This window comes from Dipodomys merriami, unplaced genomic scaffold (assembly GCF_024711535.1).
Source record: "Dipodomys merriami isolate MVZ:Mamm:240054 unplaced genomic scaffold, mDipMer1.0.p SCAF_464, whole genome shotgun sequence".
NCBI lineage: Eukaryota > Metazoa > Chordata > Mammalia > Rodentia > Heteromyidae > Dipodomys > Dipodomys merriami.
Window position 1 is genome coordinate 90,199 of NW_027206029.1, and position 18,259 is coordinate 108,457.

At 40.6% G+C, this 18,259-nt stretch overlaps 1 protein-coding gene across 1 annotated transcript in view; it reads left to right on the forward strand.

Annotated features, from left to right (window-relative positions):
• LOC138808647 (inactive tyrosine-protein kinase transmembrane receptor ROR1) overlaps positions 1–18,259 on the forward strand; it is a 150,272-nt gene that overhangs the window by 19,950 nt on the left and 112,063 nt on the right. The window contains exons 2-3 of the mRNA XM_069994907.1: positions 7,920–8,207; positions 8,896–8,926. Coding sequence (XP_069851008.1) covers positions 7,946–8,207; positions 8,896–8,926 — 293 coding nt within the window. The 5' untranslated portion in view covers positions 7,920–7,945. The remainder of the gene's footprint in view (positions 1–7,919; positions 8,208–8,895; positions 8,927–18,259) is intronic.

The window sequence follows — 18,259 nt, forward strand, 5'->3', positions numbered from 1 at the left end:
CTTTTTGTGCTCAAGGATCATGCTGTACTACTTGAGCTACAGTTACACTTCCAACAGTGTGTGTGTGTGTGTGTGTGTGTGTGTGTGTGTGTGTGTGTGTGTGTGTGTGTGTGTGTGTGTGTGTGTGTTTTATTGGAGAGTTTTACAGATTTTTCTGCCTGGGCTGACTTTGAACCACAAGCCTTAGATTGCAGCCTCCTGAGTAGCTATGAATATAGGCATGAGCTACCAATCCCTGGCTAAAATCAGTTTGTTTGTTTTTTTGGCCAGCCCTGAGGCTTGGACTCTAGGTCTGGGCCCTGTCCCTAAGCGCCTTTCATTCATGGCTATTGATCTACCACCTGAGCCACAGCACCACTTCTGGCTTTGTCTGTGATTAATTGGAGATGAGAGACTTACAGACTTCTCTGCCTGGGCTGGCTTTGAGCTGAGATCCTCAGATCTCAGCCTCCTGCATAGCTAAGATTACAGGCATGAGCCACTGGCACCTAGCACTAAAAATGAACTTTTGGCCAAAAACAATTTCCAAAAACTTTGAGCCACAGCATGAACTTGACAAAACTGTAATCACTATGATGCATGATACTGTACTGCGCTGATTTAAATAAATGTAACTTTCCTTATGTAATTAAATGTGTCCACATGGGGACAATGATGCAAGTCAGGGATCCAGTGATTTCCAAGTGGGCAAAACATTGTATTATAAAACCACTTGTGGGCTGAAGATCTAATCAAAGTGTAGTATACATCAATCCTCTTCGTCCTCCCCCTCCTCCTCCTCCCCCCTTCCTCCTCCTCCTCCTCCTCCTCCTCCTCCTCCTCCTCCTCCTCCTCCTCCTCCTTCTTCTTCTTCTTCTTCTTGTTATTAATTTGGTGCCTGTCTTAGGCTTGAACTCAGGGCCTGTGCAAGCTATCTCTGATCTCTTTTGCTAGGATAATGCTCTACCACTTGAGCCACAGCTCCATTTCTGATTTTGGGGGTGTTTTTTGTTTTTGTTTGACTAATTGGAGTAGAGTCTCACAGATCTTCCTGCTCAGGATGCCTTTTAACCTCAATTCTCAGATCTTGGCTTTCTGAGTAACTAGGATTACAGGCATGAGCCACCAGCAACAGGATTCAATCCTTAATTAACAGATTGTTGACATGGTTTCAAATTTAACATTACAATTTTAGAAACTCCCACTTGGCAGAAAGAGTGATGGAGAGAATGAGATGGATTGGAATAAAGAGTAAATATGTGTGGAGATGGAACAATGAAATCCACCCCCTATGTAACTAATACAAGCTAATAAACATTTGTAAAAAAATAACTGAGCCTACTCTGGGGAAAAAGGAACCTACCACTTGCTGAAATTTGGAGTAATATAAAGAAAAATATGTTAAATATTCTGTTAAAATGTCCCTCCCTTTTCCAAATATATGAGGTCAGATTTTCTTCAGTGCAACCTATCTAAATTAACTACAGGCTGAAGCAGGAAAATATGATTGTTCTCTTAAAGCAAATAATAATATGTAACAATATAACTAATTCTACTCATCAATATTGTGTGTAACGTATTTTTTCAGTAAAAATATTTTTGTAAAGTAATGTTACTTTATATGTCATTTTGACTTACTAGGGTTTGAATTCAGAGTATCATACTTGCTATGCTGATATAATACCATTTAGCTGTACTTCCAGCCCTGATTTCCAATGTATATTTTAAAATAGGGTCTTGCTTCCTGCCCAAGTGAATACCTGAGCCTTAGTCTACCTACTTTTAGGCTTTTAAATTATTTTAATTTTATTTTTAATATAACTTTATTATTGTTATGGAGTTGTACAGAGGGGTTACCATTGCATAGATCAGATAATGAGTACATTTCATCTGGTTTTTTTGGACAATGTCACTTCTTCCTTCACTTTCCCCTGGTTAGTTCTAGGCTTTTTATCATTCCTGGGATCACCAGCATATGCTACTGTGGACAGGTTGCCTTCATGGATGGAAACTTGTGGACTTTTATGCCTGGGCTGGCCTGGTACTGCAGTGTTCCCAGTCTCAGCCTCCTACTTAGTTTAAGTTGTGGCAAGTATTACTGCGCTATGGGTTAAATAGCAGACTCAAAAACACTGTGATCCTCTTGCTATCAGCCTTCCAAGAATTCTAGGCATGAGCCATCAGCATCTGGCTTGCTATTATTTTTAAAATTAAACAAATACTTTAAAACTTTCTCTTGAGGAGAGAGAGAGAGAGAGAGAGAGAGAGAGAGAGAGAGAGAGAGAGAGAGAGAGAGAGAGAGAGAGAGAGAGAGAGAGAGAGAGAGAGTCCTGAGACCAAAAGTTTGGAGAACTTCCATCCCAGACCTGCCCTCTAGAGCCAAAATAAGTTGTTTTATGTCACTTCTACTTATTGTCTGCATGATCATAGACAATATTCTTGCCATTTTTGTGCCTTAAGTTTCACTGTGTAAAATGTTCTTAACACTTGCTGTGATAATAAGTACCACTTAGATGTTAAATTTAGCTCCATCATTATGTCATCATCATTACCATTACCATCATCATTGTACTGCCACTGGGATACATAGAACTAGAGCTGGAGTCAGCACTACTGGGGTGTTTTTCTCTCAAGCCCGATTCTGCCCCACTTGCTACTTCACCAGTCTGCCATCCTGTTTGTAGTACAGGGCAAAAAAGGATAAGAAATTTCCCACAGCCCAAGCAGACATTGTCAGAGGCACTAAGTCAATTCACTGAAAAAAAGATGTACTAATAGCCAGAGTCAAATGGTTCTGTCCAGTATTCACATTCAGTAGGCACCTGCTCTCCAGTGGTTCTATGGCTGCCCATAAAGAAACAAGCTGTCCGAGGATGGAACCCCCAAAGATCCATGTGGTAATCGATAATGAATGCAAAGCTCACAGTGGCAAAGGGACAGCCTGATCCACATGGCAGAAATGAACTGGAGTCTTAGCCCTGTAACAGGCCTTCCTCTGTAGGTGAAATTGAAGCAGACAGGTATTCACTGAACAAGGAGGCTATTCAGAACCTGCCCTGGTTATGCCATACTCTGAGTGGAGACACCAGAGTTGAATCCCTTAGACTGACCCATGAGGGAGCCACAGAAAGTTCCTAATAGTTCTGGGAAGAGAATGGAGCCCACCCAAGGGCTGTTAACAATAAGAAAGATGGAGATGCAGACATACATCTTACTTTATCCAGTCACAGAAAGCCTTTGAGTCACTGAGACACGATGCTCTTCTGATGCTTCTGGTCTTGGCCAAATTGAGGAATAGACCATTTTTTGGCTCTGTGCACTTGGTAAGCAGCTAGAGATGGCAGCAGATTCACTTCTTCTTCATCGGAGCAAACTTAAACCCTTATCCCCCACTATGGCAAGACTCTTTGGTCAGTAAACGAAAAGATCTCTTCACATTTCTTTTTTTTATACTTTTTTATTGTGAAAATACTGTACAGAGGGGTTACAGTTACATGAGCAAGGTAATAAGTACATTTCCTATCAAGCATTGTTGCCTCCTCCTTGGTTTTTCCCCTACCATCCCTTCCTTCCCACCTCCACAACTACCTCCCCTCCTTCCACCCCCGCCAAAGTTGTAAAGTTCATTTCAACATAGTGTCTTGTATGTCTCATTGTTACAATGAGTCATCCTGTATCCCTATTTTGTTTTTAAAGACATGTTCTAATGTAGACTTCTGTAGAGCTGGTCACTTAAGATGCCTCCAGTGCGAACTGAAACCCCAGCTAGAACCATGGCAAATGCTTAGATGCATTCACCACAGTTCTGGAAGTACCCAGGGGCATATGAGTGTTGGAAAGGAATTCCAGCTGCCCCACTCTTTGTGGGCTCACATGGCTGAAGAATCTGACAGAATGGCAAGAAATGTTTGGGAGCCAGAGAAGTGGATTGTACCTCCATGAAACCTAAGACCTAGGACAAGTCACTTAACCACTCAAGTCTAAGTGGAGCAATTATACCCACTCCTTTCTTTTAGGATCATCAGGTGGATAAATACAATTGTAAAGCCCTGGCATGTGATTCAAACTTCACAATAGATTGTTATTGCTCCTGTTTTGGCTGGCTTCCTCAGTTGGATTTTGTGGACTGCTTTGGCTCAGCCTGAGGACTGAAGGCCCTGCATTATTGTGAACCTGGGGCAGACCAGTTAAGCTCTAAGTCATGATGTTTCTCATCTGCAGCTGAGAACCATGGGTAATTAGTTTACCTTTTCTACTTACACAGAAGTTAGGGAATAACAGAAGATGGAAGCCATGATAATAAAGCATTATGCAGAAATAACTTGAAATTCATAGTAGCAGCATTGACACTAGAGTAGATTTTTTGTTTCTTGTATTGTTTTTAGTTATTTGTTTTGATTCAGACCTTGGCCTCAAACTTACGGCCTTTTACCCCACAGACTCACTAGTGAGGGGATTACATTAATATTTTTGAGGGCTGGGAAGGTGGCTCAGTGGTAGAGCGCTTGCTTTGCATGCCTGAGGCCCTGGGTTCGATTCCTCAGCACCACATAAGCAAAAAGAAAAAAGCCTGAAGTTGCTCTGTGGCTCAAGTGGTAGAGCTCTAGCCTTGAGCTGAAGAGCTGAGGGACAGTGCCCAGGCCCAGAGTTCAGGCCCCATGACCAGACCCAAATGTGTGTGTGTGTGTGTGTGTGTGTGTGTGTGTGTGTGTGTGTGTGTGTTTTGAGTACTTACAGTTTAACAAACCATAGTGTCACCAATTTAATTTTAACCTTCCTGTAACAGAACTGTATATATTATTCTGATTTTTCAGTTGTTTAAGCAGTTGGAGAGAGAAGTTAAGAAACTTACCCAAGATCACATAAAAAGAAAGGCAGAAGACCTGAGATTCAAACCCTACAAGAACCCAAATTCCAGAACCTATTCATGACTAATGTCAGGTTATTTACTATGCTTATTTGGGTATCACATTTTTCTTTTCTTAAGTTTTTGTCTACACAGGCTATCTATTCTCAAGACAGAAGATAGGGCAATAATTTCATAAAGCCACAATTAATTAGTTTCCCTATTTTCTGGGTATTTGTTCAAACATTTTGGGAACACATGTGCTTATATCCATGTGCAAATATCTTTACAGATTGAGGCTAGATAGGCAATAGAGATAGATAAATAGGTAGATAGGTAGACAGACAGACAGACAGACAGATAGATAATAGAAACACATCCCAAGAGAGAAATTAGAATATAAATCTAAATCAAGACATTAGCAAAACCACTTATGGACCCATACTTCTGCTGGAGAGATCACTTTTCATTGGCTCATCGATGAGATGAACTGTATCGTTAGGATGACACAGTAGGTAACACTCATCCTTCATCTCTTCCATAGCATACACAGGATAAATGCAAGTCACACATATCCTCATACTTGTGTGAGTCTTGTGGAGATGCTAACACTTTAACAATACCTCTTCCCAAAATTGTTTTGTGTGTGTGTGTGTGTGTGTGTGTGAGAGAGAGAGAGAGAGAGAGAGAGAGAGAGAGAGAGAGAGAGAGAGTATGTGTAAAACTAAAGCAAAGCTGGGCGCTGGTGGCTCACGCCTGTAATCCTAGCTACTCAGGAGGCTGAGATCTGAGGATCGTGCTTCAAAGCCAGCCCAGGCAGGAGAGACCGTGAGACTCCTATCTCCAATAAAACCACCAGAAATCCAGAAGTGGTGCTGTAGCTCAAGTGGTAGAGCGCTCGCCTTGAGCTGAAGAGCTGAGGGACAGCGCCCAGGCCCAGAGTTCAAGCCCCATGACTGACAAAAAAAAATAAAAAAATAAAAAAAAATAAAGCAAATAATCACATATTTATGAACCCATTTTGGGTAGTTAAGTTACCCAGTTAAATGGCTCTCCAAAAGAGTTATTTTCCAATAAGAATCCATTAAATTCAATGCATTCAACATTTTCAGTACTGATCAATATAGTAGTCACTTGCTACAGAGGGCTGCTTAAATTAAAAATTAAAAATTAAAAATTCAGCTGGGCGCCAGTAATCCTAGCTACTCAGGAGTCTGAGATCTGAGGATCGGGATTCAAAGCCAGCCCAGGCAGGACCGTCTGTGAGACTCTTATCTCTAATAAACCACTTAGAAAACCGAAAGTCGTGCTGTGGCTCAAGTGGTAGAGTGCTAACCTTGAGCTGAAGAGCTGAGGGACAGCGCCCAGGCCCAGAGTTCAAGCCCCACGACCGACCAAAAAATTCAGTTCCTTAGTTGCTCTAGTTGTATTTCACAAGCTCAGTAATTCACATGTAGTTAGTGGCTACCCATCAGTGTAGGTAATAATACATATCCATCATTGCAGGAAGTTCTATCCACACTGTTGCTGGACCATATTATGCACTGAGGTGCAGTAATGCCTCAGGTGTTCCCAGGCCTGCCCTTAGGACTTGTAGACTTGCAATAATAAACTAGTTAGCAAGCTGTCTTGTGTTTGGACTTAGGAAGGACAAAGAGCATCAGGAAGGCATGACAGAATGTGCCCAAGGATGTATGGTCAGAGAAGGAAACAAAACCAAAATCTCCTGGATGTGTGCCAGGGACTAAAACCTGTAATCCTAACTATTCAGAGGCTAAGATATGAGAATCCCAGTTCAAAACCAGCCCAGGAAGGAAAGTTTCTGAGACTCTTATCTCTGTCTAACCACTCAAAAATTAGAAGTGGTGCTGTGGTTCAGAGTAGTAGAGTGCTAGCCTTGAGCAACAAAAGCTCAGGGACAGCACTTGGGCCCTGAGTTCAAGCCCTGTGACCTAACAAACAAACAAACAAACAAGCACCTTCCGGTACATGAATAGCACAGAGGTTTCTTAAGTAAATTAATCTTAATTTTAGAAAATACGCTGAGCATGGTGATGCATGTCTGAATTTCCAGCTAAAATGTAATTTATTATTAAAAAATTTTAATGCAACAAATTGCAAAAGAAGCCAAATATAAAACTTAATTACGAAATGATCCCCTTACAAGAGATTCTAGGATAGGCAAAATTAATCTAGGATGATAGAAATCAGAACAGTCATGGCCTGGGGGAGGGGTGGGAGGGAGCAATCACTAACTACAAAGGATTCAGGAGTAGTTTCTGGGATGTTGATGTTCTATCCAGATAGGAGCTTTGGTTATGTGAGATGTGCATTTGTCAATACTTGTGGAACTTTTCAAGATCTGTATGTTACACAGAATATAATCATGGTGTCTTAGTTTAAAACTGTATTTCAAATTGAATTGATAGAAACAGAGACAAAGACAGGGAGACGGAGAGATAGATGAAAGAATTCCCCATGTTAACATAATGACATAGCATTATAGAAATTCCCAGTGCTTTACCCTTTTGTCTGATCCATTGGGCACTCTTCCAAATGGAATTGTACCATGTGAACATAAATGTTGTGCTCTTCCTTCCTTTCTTCTTTCTTTCTCCCTCCTTTCCTCCCTCCCCCTCCCTGTCTCTCTTTCTGTCAAAATAATAAACTGGATAAAATGTGTAGCTATTCATCAGAAGGTTGAGTGGCATTGTTGTGGGGTAGAACTATTTGAATTTTACCCCATCACACACTTCTTCACTGTATTATAATTTGTAACAAAGAATGTGTATTATTTTCATTATCTGAAGCACAAAAACTCATTTTGCCTTGACTTAGAAAGTACATTTATTCATGGGCACCATGCAATTAGGTTTCCTAGTCTGATTAATAACAAATATCACTCCGATAGCAGGCTCTGTGGGGGATGGATTTGTATTTGAGGTCTTGGTGACTGACTACTGTCACTCTGTGTATCTCCTTTGTATGCTGCTCCTCTTCCGTCTCCCTGTGACTCTGAGATGCTCTGGAGTGTATCTGCACTGTTTAGGGGCTACTGTCTCACTGTCTGCCCCTCCTTTTCCCTGTGCTACAGATTCTTACCTGACTCTTGACGAACCAATGAATAACATCACCACATCCCTGGGGCAGACAGCAGAACTGCACTGCAAAGTGTCTGGAAATCCACCTCCCACCATCCGCTGGTTCAAAAATGATGCACCTGTGGTCCAAGAGCCCCGGAGAATCTCCTTCCGGGCAACCAGCTATGGCTCTCGACTCCGGATTAGAAACCTAGACACCACAGACACTGGCTACTTTCAGTGTGTGGCAACAAACGGCAAGAAGGTGGTCTCTACTACTGGAGTCTTGTTTGTCAAGTTTGGTAAGCAGTCTCCTGCTGAGGATGGGTTTTGACCCTCAGTCCCAGCAAAATCCATGAGAGCAAAAAGGGAGGAAATGAGCCCTTCCAGAAAGTGTTTACTAGATGTCCACAACCCATTAATGAGCCTTATACCCATTGCAAAAAGAAGTAATCAAAGACTTAATGGTTATTTACAATGTTCAAGGACAGCAAACAGGCATGGAGGCCAGTTCTGTCTAACCCTACCCTGTCCATTCTATACCATCATACCATTGAGCTCTTCTCAGTGAGGATGCACCCCTGGCCCAGAGAACATGGGAACATACACAGCAAACGTGTTCCTCTTCTGTCTAGTTCTCTTAAACTGAAGCTCCTGCTGGCTGTTCCAATGAACACTCCGGAGTCTCCAATCACTTAGCTCCTTTGTGGAAACGTCCTGCAGAGTCAGAACCCACTGTGTTGACTTACATTCTAGCACTTAGCATTTTCACAGCCTGAAACGTGGAATACAGACATGGCTCACTGGTATGCTTTTAGTTACTGAGGTGTTTGGGAGGAAAAACTGGTATCAAAACTATAAATTCCAGAAAAATAAATAGCACCTCTTGGTGGGTGGGAACTTTAATTTGTAATGGATTGATTGTATTCACACCTGCCCTCTAACTTACCCACACTGACTCTTTCTTTTGTTTTTCTTGCATTTCCTCAGGTCCCCCTCCCACTGCAAGTCCAGGATCCTCGTAAGTACTTTCCATCTTTTTTTTTTCTAGTCATTTCTAAGCAGTTTGCCATAGGTTTCTGGGCAAAAGCCATATTGTCTTCTGCTTGGGCCAAACCACTGTTTCCAAATGTCATTTCATTGTGTGATTTCTCTGGTATGAAGATTCACTGGAGACTGATATTGGCAATAACTGCAAGCATGGTAATCTTGAATCTGAATGATCAAGGCCAAAATCTTCTTACACTTACTATTTTTAAATGAAGAGAACATTTAGGAGAAACAACGGATTTGGCAAAATTAAACAAGAAATGATACAGTGCTGGAATCTGCAAGGGTCTGGTTCATATTGTGCCAGCATTCCTATTGCTTTAAATTCTTTAGTAGGGCAACGATTAGGTGATCATTTTTTAAATTCCCTTAAAAGAACTCAGAGACAGGTTTTAAAACTCACACAGGAGAACGAAAGATCCAGATGTGGATTGAGTTACACAGAAGTTGATTCATGCTGAATCCCTTGTTAATAGAATCTAAGGATTGAATTTCTTTAAGTGATGTTATTGTTTATGTATTTATTATTCTGGCTTGGGGATTCTTGTCATTCACTCTAGAATTCTTTACCTAGAGGCAGGTTTTTTTCTCAATGTATGTTTCTTTTGGGGGAAGAAAACTATGTTTCAAACTCAACAGAATTCACTGAGTTTACCAGGAGAGCATTGACATGTCTGGCGAGGCCACACCCAGGGAAAATGTAAGGTAACAGCCATTTAATCTTGCTCTAATCCCCCATATGCCACTTAATTACAGTGTGTGATATTTTAATACATTGCTGTGTGCCTTGAGGCCCAGTGGCCCACAATCCGATTAATAAAATAGTTAATTGGGAGAAATAAACATTGTTTTTCACCCACACTGTTCTGCTATTTCATCAGCCAGTTCAAGGCAATTGTAAATAAGTCTTTAAAATCACCAAGTGCTAATTGAATTTTGCTTGCTTAAATAGAAACTGTTGTTTGGTCTTAGAATAGGTGGGAATAGGTCTTAGAAAAAATGCTAGAATTTGTCAGTCAGATTAGCGTTTCTTGAAGTTAACTTTTTTTAATGGTTTCACCTTTGGTTGGTTATATGTGGAATCTTTGCTTTTTGTGGAATCTTTTTGAAGTCCTATTTAAACAAAGGTTAAAACTTATGTTATTTTCTGCATAAATGCATCCTTATATCTTATTTGTTCCTATGTCCCAAATGTGACTGATTATCTTTATCATGTGTTATTTGTGTTGGCTCACTAATCTGCCTATTAACCCTGAGCTATTAATTTTTTTACCTGTTATATTTGCATCATAGTTACTTTTTAATAATCCAAATTATTTTAAAACATTTATAAGTTCTCATTTCTGAAACTGTTTGTTCTTTCTTTCCTGCCATCTTTCTGTTGAATCCAGTCTAATTCACATGGTTTTCTTTTGTCTTATATAAAGATAGTCTGGCAGTTTTATGAACTGATATCCATAGATATCCAGGGTATTGAGGTCCACAAAGACACCTCAACACAAGGAAGATATTTGTTGGCATCAAATACCTCTGTTTCCATGTTTGCTCTGTTTGTATCTATTCTGTTATTCAGGAATAACATGAAATCTATTGTTGCTATATTTGCTTGGAGGACTTAAGCTAAAATGCAATCCAAATTGGAAATTCTACAGGGCCTTTTGCAGTTCAACCTCCATCTTTCAGCATCCCTCCTTGGCCTTTTTGATACTTTTTGTTTCTTTCCCTTAGAAAGTCATTATGTAGAGCCAGGTACTGGTGGCTCACCCCTATAATCCTAGCTACTCAGGAGACTGAGATCTGAGGATTGTGGTTCAAAGCCAGCCTGGGCAGGAAAGTCTATGAGACTCTTATCTCCAATTAACTACCAGAAAACCAGAAGTGGCACTGTGGCTCAAAGTGGTAGGACACTATCCTTGAGCTCACCCAGGCCCCAAGTTCAAGCTCAAACAAATGACAGAAGAGAAATCATCATGTACCCACTCTCAACTGCCACTACTTATCCTGTCTTTAAGCATTCCTCACGTCTTAGGACTGACTCTCAAATAGAATGCTAGTTCCTATCCTGATTCTCACAGGTCCCCGGGAATGGAGCAGCAAAACCTCCACACAAGGAGGCTCACCAAAGCTAACAAAATGAGTCTTTCTTCCTTCACCCCCACCAACAAGCATCACTAAATGAGGCTCCCTTTGAAAACCTTTGTTAAATTGTAACCTTTTCCAAAATAGGAGTGGAGTGCAGTTATAAATCATCATGACACAGTCAGAACATCCTAATACACCACACTAATGTTCAGAACACTAGGACAACGTGGAGCTTCAGGTACATGGAACCCAGTGGACCCAGGAGAGTTCTCATCATTCCATTTAAGGGATTGCATCAGGCATTCACATGACGCTTTCAAGACGGTGTTTTAGTTTACAGGAGGAACAAGTCTGAGATGAGGGATTGGATTCGGTTCATAGCTTCAGGCCGTATTTCTGCTGTCATTTCTAGGTCCTGGCCCACCCCTGACAGCTAATGGGCCCAGGGCATAAGTACGAGTGGAGACCCACATACTGTACATCTAAATATTTGACAGGTATAAATCACACTGACAAAACTGGTAAATGAAATATGTTTCCTCCTCCCACACTGACAAGTACACCTTCATAACGACAACATTTTGAAAAAAAAATGTGAAGTTAGGGTTTTTCTATGACTAAAAGCCTGGAGCTATCTAAAATGACTACTTTAATCATTATTTTGCATGTCTCGGTGTTCTAGTCATGGGCCAGAAGTATTATATGTAATTTATAGATTGTTATCTATTACTTAAAAGGAAAGATTTTGTGTACGTGTGGATTGCATGTATTGTTCTTAAGAATTTTTTAACCTAGCATGTGTTCAGGTAGATACCATATTAAACAGACTGTCTTCAGACATTTAATTCTCGCCTTTTTTCCCCTCTTAGAACGTGTGTGTGTGTGTGTGTGTGTGTGTGTGTGTGTATGTGTGTGTGTGTATTTGTGTATATTTATTTATGTCTGTCTGTATGCATCTCTCTCTTAAAGCACTGTTTATCTGAGATGTTAATATAAACAGATTGGAGTGATGATTTTGGCTAAACAATGGATAGAACTTGGCAGGATTCTTGCCACCAGTGCGAACCCCCTCCTTCACCAGAACATACCAATATTGATGATGAATGTAGGCCTTTGCATAAAAGTATGGAAAACCTCGTTAATTTGCATTTATGTTATATTCAGTGTAATAATTTGTTCACACTACATCATCCCATATGCATATTGTATAGCACTCCAAAACATGACAGTAATAGGCAATAGGAACTTTTCTCCCTCCAGCATAATCTTAAAGGGCTACTGTCTACTGTTGTAATAATACATGGTTGATGAACATATCATTATGTGGAGCATCATTATAATATAAATTGCTTTTTTGTTGTTGTTGTTGCTGGTCATGGGGCCTGAACTCTGGGCCTGGGCGCTGTCCCTCAGAAATTCAGCTCCAGGTTAGCACTCTACCACTTGAGCCACAGTGCCACTTCCAGCTTTTTCTGCTTATATGGTGCTGAAGAATCGAACCCAGGGCCTCATGCATGCAAGACAAGTGCTCTACCACTGAGCTACCTTCCCAGCCCCATAATTATTTTTTTAATGGGAATTGAACTCAGGGCTTCATGTTTGCTAAGTAACTGCTCACCATTTGAGTTATACCTGTAGCCCTTTTTTATGTTGGTTATTTTGGGGGTGGGGCTTTGCTTTATTCTCTGGTACAACCTGGACTGAGAGCCTCCTACTTGTATTTGTTTCTCCATGTCACTGGTGATAACAGACTTGTCCCACTGTATGTTGCCATTGTATTTCCTTAAAGCTAGGATAATAGGTATGTGTCATTGGGCCACAGCCACTAGTTGAAATGGAGTCTCATGAACCTCTTTTAGCTTGGGGTGGCCTTCCCCAGTCTCTCACTGCTAAATAGCTGGAATTGTAGGCTTGAGCCACTTCATCTACCCAGTTCAATTGCTTTCACTATTTGTTTTCTAAGGCTGCTATGGCAAAATGCTACAAACAAGGTTTTTTTCTTCCAACTATCATGCTGAGACTATGAAGTTTCCTAATGAGAAACTGCAAATCCAATCAAATAAAAACAAGCTCTGTGAATGCGGCTTTTCCCAAGCACTACTCGGCAGGACAAACCATGCTAGCTCTCTGGCAATAGGGCTTTTTACCATTTTCTAAACTCACTCTGGCTCCTCCAGTGACTGCTGATTCTCAAGGCTATACAGAGGGAGAAGGAATGGGAAAGGTAAAATGCCACAAATCTCTTTTCTTAACAAACTTCAGCTGTTTTTCTATGTACTCCCTCACCTGTCTTATATCATATAAGAAATCTTAGGGGGAAGCTTCATATGTAATTAACAAGAAATGGGTTCTAGTATCATTTATTTCTTTTCTTTCATTCTCTGAGGTCTCTTGCAGAGCTATTTGTAGTCTTTAATGTATCTACCCCATGAGGATATTGAAAAGATTAGATTAGGCAGTTAGATGTATATATAGTAGGTTGTACTGTAGCTGGTACATTGATTAACGTCATCGTCATCATCATCTTCACCACCGATGTTGAACAAAGATAGTTTGCTTGCTTTCTAGACCAAGGCCTTCTGCCAGACAATATTTCCTGCTGTGATCCCAATCTGAGACCTTGAAACCTTTATTTCCTTTTCTCTCATTGGCCTTTAGCTAAAGTTCTTTTCAACAGAAATAGTGATCAGGCCTTGCTGACTTCTTTCTCTCTTTTATCTATTTCCACCACTCAACTACAGTTAAAAAAAAATGTAGCTGGGGGCTGACCCAATCCAGGAAGTGATAATATAACTTTCAACCCAAGATAAACTCAAGGATAACTTTCAACACAGCTGCTCAGGCAGTTCAGGGATAAGGCATCATGTAGAGAGGGGACCGGGAAGTCACTCAGCAACTGGGCCAGGCCACAGAGGGCCACTGTTCCGATGAAGCAGCAAACCTCAATGTCTTCATCAACCCTCCTTAGACTTAGCCCTCAGCAGTGCTGAAACAGATGGCGGGAATGTGGAGAGATTAGATAGGAAGGGTTTCTCAATCCCCAGGGAGAGATCCAAAAGTACAGAAGGTTGAGAAGCCAAGCTCTTCTGCCCTAATCCACCCTATCACTCAACGGTCTCAGCTGGACAAGCAGGGGGTGGAAAGATTCCAATTAAAACAATACTTGTGAAGATTGGCAGGGCATCTCTTTGTAAACAGAACGCATCCACGGAGAGAAGAAGGCGGGTAAGTCCTTGTTTTGTAGCAGCACACTTTCTGAAAGCTTGCCGGCTGAACCATGAGCTGCTCTGTCTACGAGTTAGTTCATGAGAGTCATTTCATATCTAGCACAGTCCCTCATACATCATAGATGCTCAGCAGATGTGGGCTAAGATGAATAGTGACAGTCTTTGTCCTGAAAGCTTTTCTCCATGTTTAACCAAGTTGCATTAATTCGTTCAACATATTTTTATGAAGCTTGTTTTTTTCTATGTTTCCAGCCTCAGACTAAACTGTTTGTTTTGGTTTTTGTTGGTCATGAGGCTAGACCTCAGGACTTGGGTGCTGTCCCTGAGCCTTTGTGCTCAAGGTTAGTACTCTATCATTTTGAGCCATAGCTCCAAATTGGACATAAGAGTCTCATGGATTTTCCTGCTTGGGTTGGCTTAGAACCAATCCTTAGATCCCAGCCTCCTGATTAAGCTGTTTTTAAGACATAGATGTGGCTGTCAGACAGCAGAATCAATCTAAAAATAGTAATTCTGTATGATTTACACTTCCTCTTCCTGTGATTATGAGTTTCATCATACACTTCTATTGTAAGTTACAGAGCAAGTGATGCTTAAGGAATGGAGAAGATCATCCCTGGCCCTAGGTAAACAGAAAGCTCTAGAGAACTTAGTATGGCTTGAAGCAGTACCTCTCAGATTGAAACATGCATATAAATCATCCAGAGATGTTGTTAAATGCAGGGACTCACCCAAGTCTAGGTGATACACTCCATTTCTGATAACTTCTTAGAGGATGTTGATGCTGCTACTCCATTTACTTTGAGAAAGGTACGATTTAGAGAGAAGATACCTGGCTGGTTTCTGTTCCTTTCTGTGTCATTCCCTAGCTAATGACCTCCCCCTCCCACCCCAAAAATTACTTGCCTTCTCTGAGCCTCAAGTTTTATTTTAAAAATGAGAAACTCATGCCCAATGTCTTTTGAGATTTCTTCTAATTAAATCAGATAGCCAATTGAAGCTCAATATGCTAAATGATCCTCTCGTACAGTAAGACTTTGTCCAGATACTAAATTTCATGCAGTTTGTTCGTCAGTTCTTTTTCTTTGTCCTGAGATAATAATAGCCATCTCTTATGAGCTCCCATCCTCACCATTCCAAACAAGATAACGTCCTGTTCTTAGCTAGCCTTCTAAGTGGAATCACTGAGTGAACGATTCAGGCTGTGGAAGTAGGTTCAGAGTGGAACAAAGATCAAAGCTGAATGGTGTGCTATTGGCCAAGTTGCTGAGCAAAGCTTTATAGAGGGTGAATGCCCCAAGAGAACATGCAGACCCTCTGACATCATGTGTATTTAACATAGCAACTAATTTTTGAAACATTTTTATCTCTTCTCATCTTGCATCTGTCTTCACAGTTTTGACATGACAGCCTGTTGATTTAGTTTACTGTGTAGCAAAATGGGAATATGGGTTGATTAGCATGCCTGTGCTATTTCTTATCACAAATACTTTTAATTATATAAAGGGGTGCTCTGAACAGACTTAAGCATTTATGAACTCTCAGAGGCCAAAAACAGAGACAAGGATAATTGACAGCTTTGTTAGAAAGGCTTTTTTTCTATAGGCTGTCCATAATTAAAATAATAACGTCTCTGATCATCTGTCCGTCTAAAGATGATTTATAGTTGTCCAAAGATATAAGTCTAGCTCTACTAAAACATCGAAACTTTCTTTTCTGGGACATTTAATCCTGATTTTAGGTGACCAAGTTCATTAATTCTTTTCTTACTATTGAGAGAGAATTTTAAAATGATTAAAACAACTGTATGGTTTAAATATCAACTATCCCCCACAGGTTCATATAAAAATCCTAGGGTACTATTCTAGAATATTCTGGAAACTTTGGGAGATGGTGACTAATTAGAGGAAATAGGTCCTTGAGTGAGTTCTACTTTAACATGAACTGCATTCTTCTACCATGGTATTTGACCTAAAATCATGGGGCCACATGATCATAGACTGAATCCTTTAAAACTGGAAGCCTTTCAAAATACTTCATTCCTTCTTTAGGTTGTTTATGTCCAGTGTTTTGATCACAATGATAAAAGCTAATTGTTATGCTGTGTGTTGGCTGAAAATATCTATTTAATACTGTCACTTTATGATCTTTAATTGTGTGTGTGTTGTATGTGTGTATGTGTGTGAGAGAGAGAGAGGGAGAGAGAGAGAGAGAGAGAGAGAGAGAGAGAGAGAGAGAGAGAGAGAGAGAGAGAGAGAGAGTGAGAGAGAGAGAGCAACTGTCCAGTAGGCATTCTTCATGAAATTTGGAGCATACTCTGTTCCTTTCCCTTTTTTTGGTATTATTTTTCTATCTCAGGCAGGGAGATTTTCCTTGAATCAAATATTACCAAATGCATAACTTCTCCAAAATAGTATATGTTTGAGTCAGTTTTCTGCTTAGGACTAAAAGTAGAAATTACGTCTAAGAGGATTTCAGAGTAGTTTTCAACAGCCTGTATTTCCTCTTGGTTTACATCTGTGTTTATATAGATACAGGGTGTGAGTGTGTGTGTATGTGTGTGTGTGTGTGTGTGTGTGTGTGTGCCTTGTGATTGTTTGGGTGGTCATGATTAAAGAGAAAGGGTAAATTGAAAAGAGAAATACAACAGAGTTGCAAAGTACAATGTTATTCCTTTAGATTAGGGTTCATTGTCAATCAGTTCACCATGTTAACAAAGAGATCCTGCAGAGGTTCATGACAGTGAACCTGGAGGCGCACAGCTCAAGCATGTATCTACAGTCTGCACAGCCTACCGCTACCAGTCCAGCTGCCAAACAGCTGTCAGTACCTGGCTTCCCTAGGAGACCTTCCTTGCTTTACCAGTGTCATTACTGTTATCATTATTATCATTGTTACTGCTACTCTCAGGAAACACACATAATGTAAAATTTACTAGTTTTGCCATTTTCCAGTGTATACTTGCCATATTCAAGTATATTATTCATTGGCAAGCTAGCATTACCTCTATCTAGTAACAGACCAATCTGCTTCATCCAGAAAGAAACCTTGTACTCATTTCGGTTGTTTCTCCCCCGCCAACCTACCTCACTACCCCCAGCCTCTAGTGACAACTAATCTATTTTCTGTCTCTGTGGATTTGCCTAATCCAAACATTTCATGACTAGCTTGTCTAGGAGAAGAAGGGAAAATCAATACAGGGTAGATCCTGTCTTCTCTTAGCCTCCAGGCTCAGTCTGAAGAGGCTTCCCTTCCTCTGCTCACTTACCACATTGCCCTTCCCTATTTCACATGGTGTTATGGTTCATGCTTAGTTCTCACAACAGGACCTCTGATTCTTGTAACCTCTGCTTGGTACCAAGAGGATAATTGGTTAACATGTGAACACTGAATGAATGAGCGTTTTAATTTAAAAAAAAAAAAAAAACACTGGCTGAAAGCACAGAATAACCTGTTAAGTTTTTTTTTGTTTTTTGTCTATAAACCTGGGACTAAGCATCTACTCAGAGGATTGTGAGGATTGTCATTCACTGACCCACAGAAGGTTCTATGTTATTTCTTCTATTAAGGATCTCTTTCTGTGGTTTCTTATGGAGTTGCTGGGCCTTTGTGGGCCCTGCATTATAAGGGAACATGGCCAGTCTCCAGGAAAGAAGGGCTCTAGGGCAGTATCTCAATAAGTCATATTACTTCTCAGTCTTGCTAAGGACTTGGAAGGGGAATTAATGAAGTGCCACAGGTTGACTGCCAGTTCATTTCTATCCAGCCTGCTTTCCCACTATTGTGGGCCAGATGAGACATCAGGGATTGTGAATGCAATGGAAAGTGGGAGATTGTTAACTGGGGCCAATATAAATATGTTTGCGGGAGGACAGAACGAAGGCCTAAAGGCCTGATGTTGACAGAAACCATGTTAAGTGTTTAAGGCATGACTTCATCCTTATAAAAATAATAGTTCCTCCAGGCCTGCCAGGGAGTGGGTGAGCCAGGGTTAT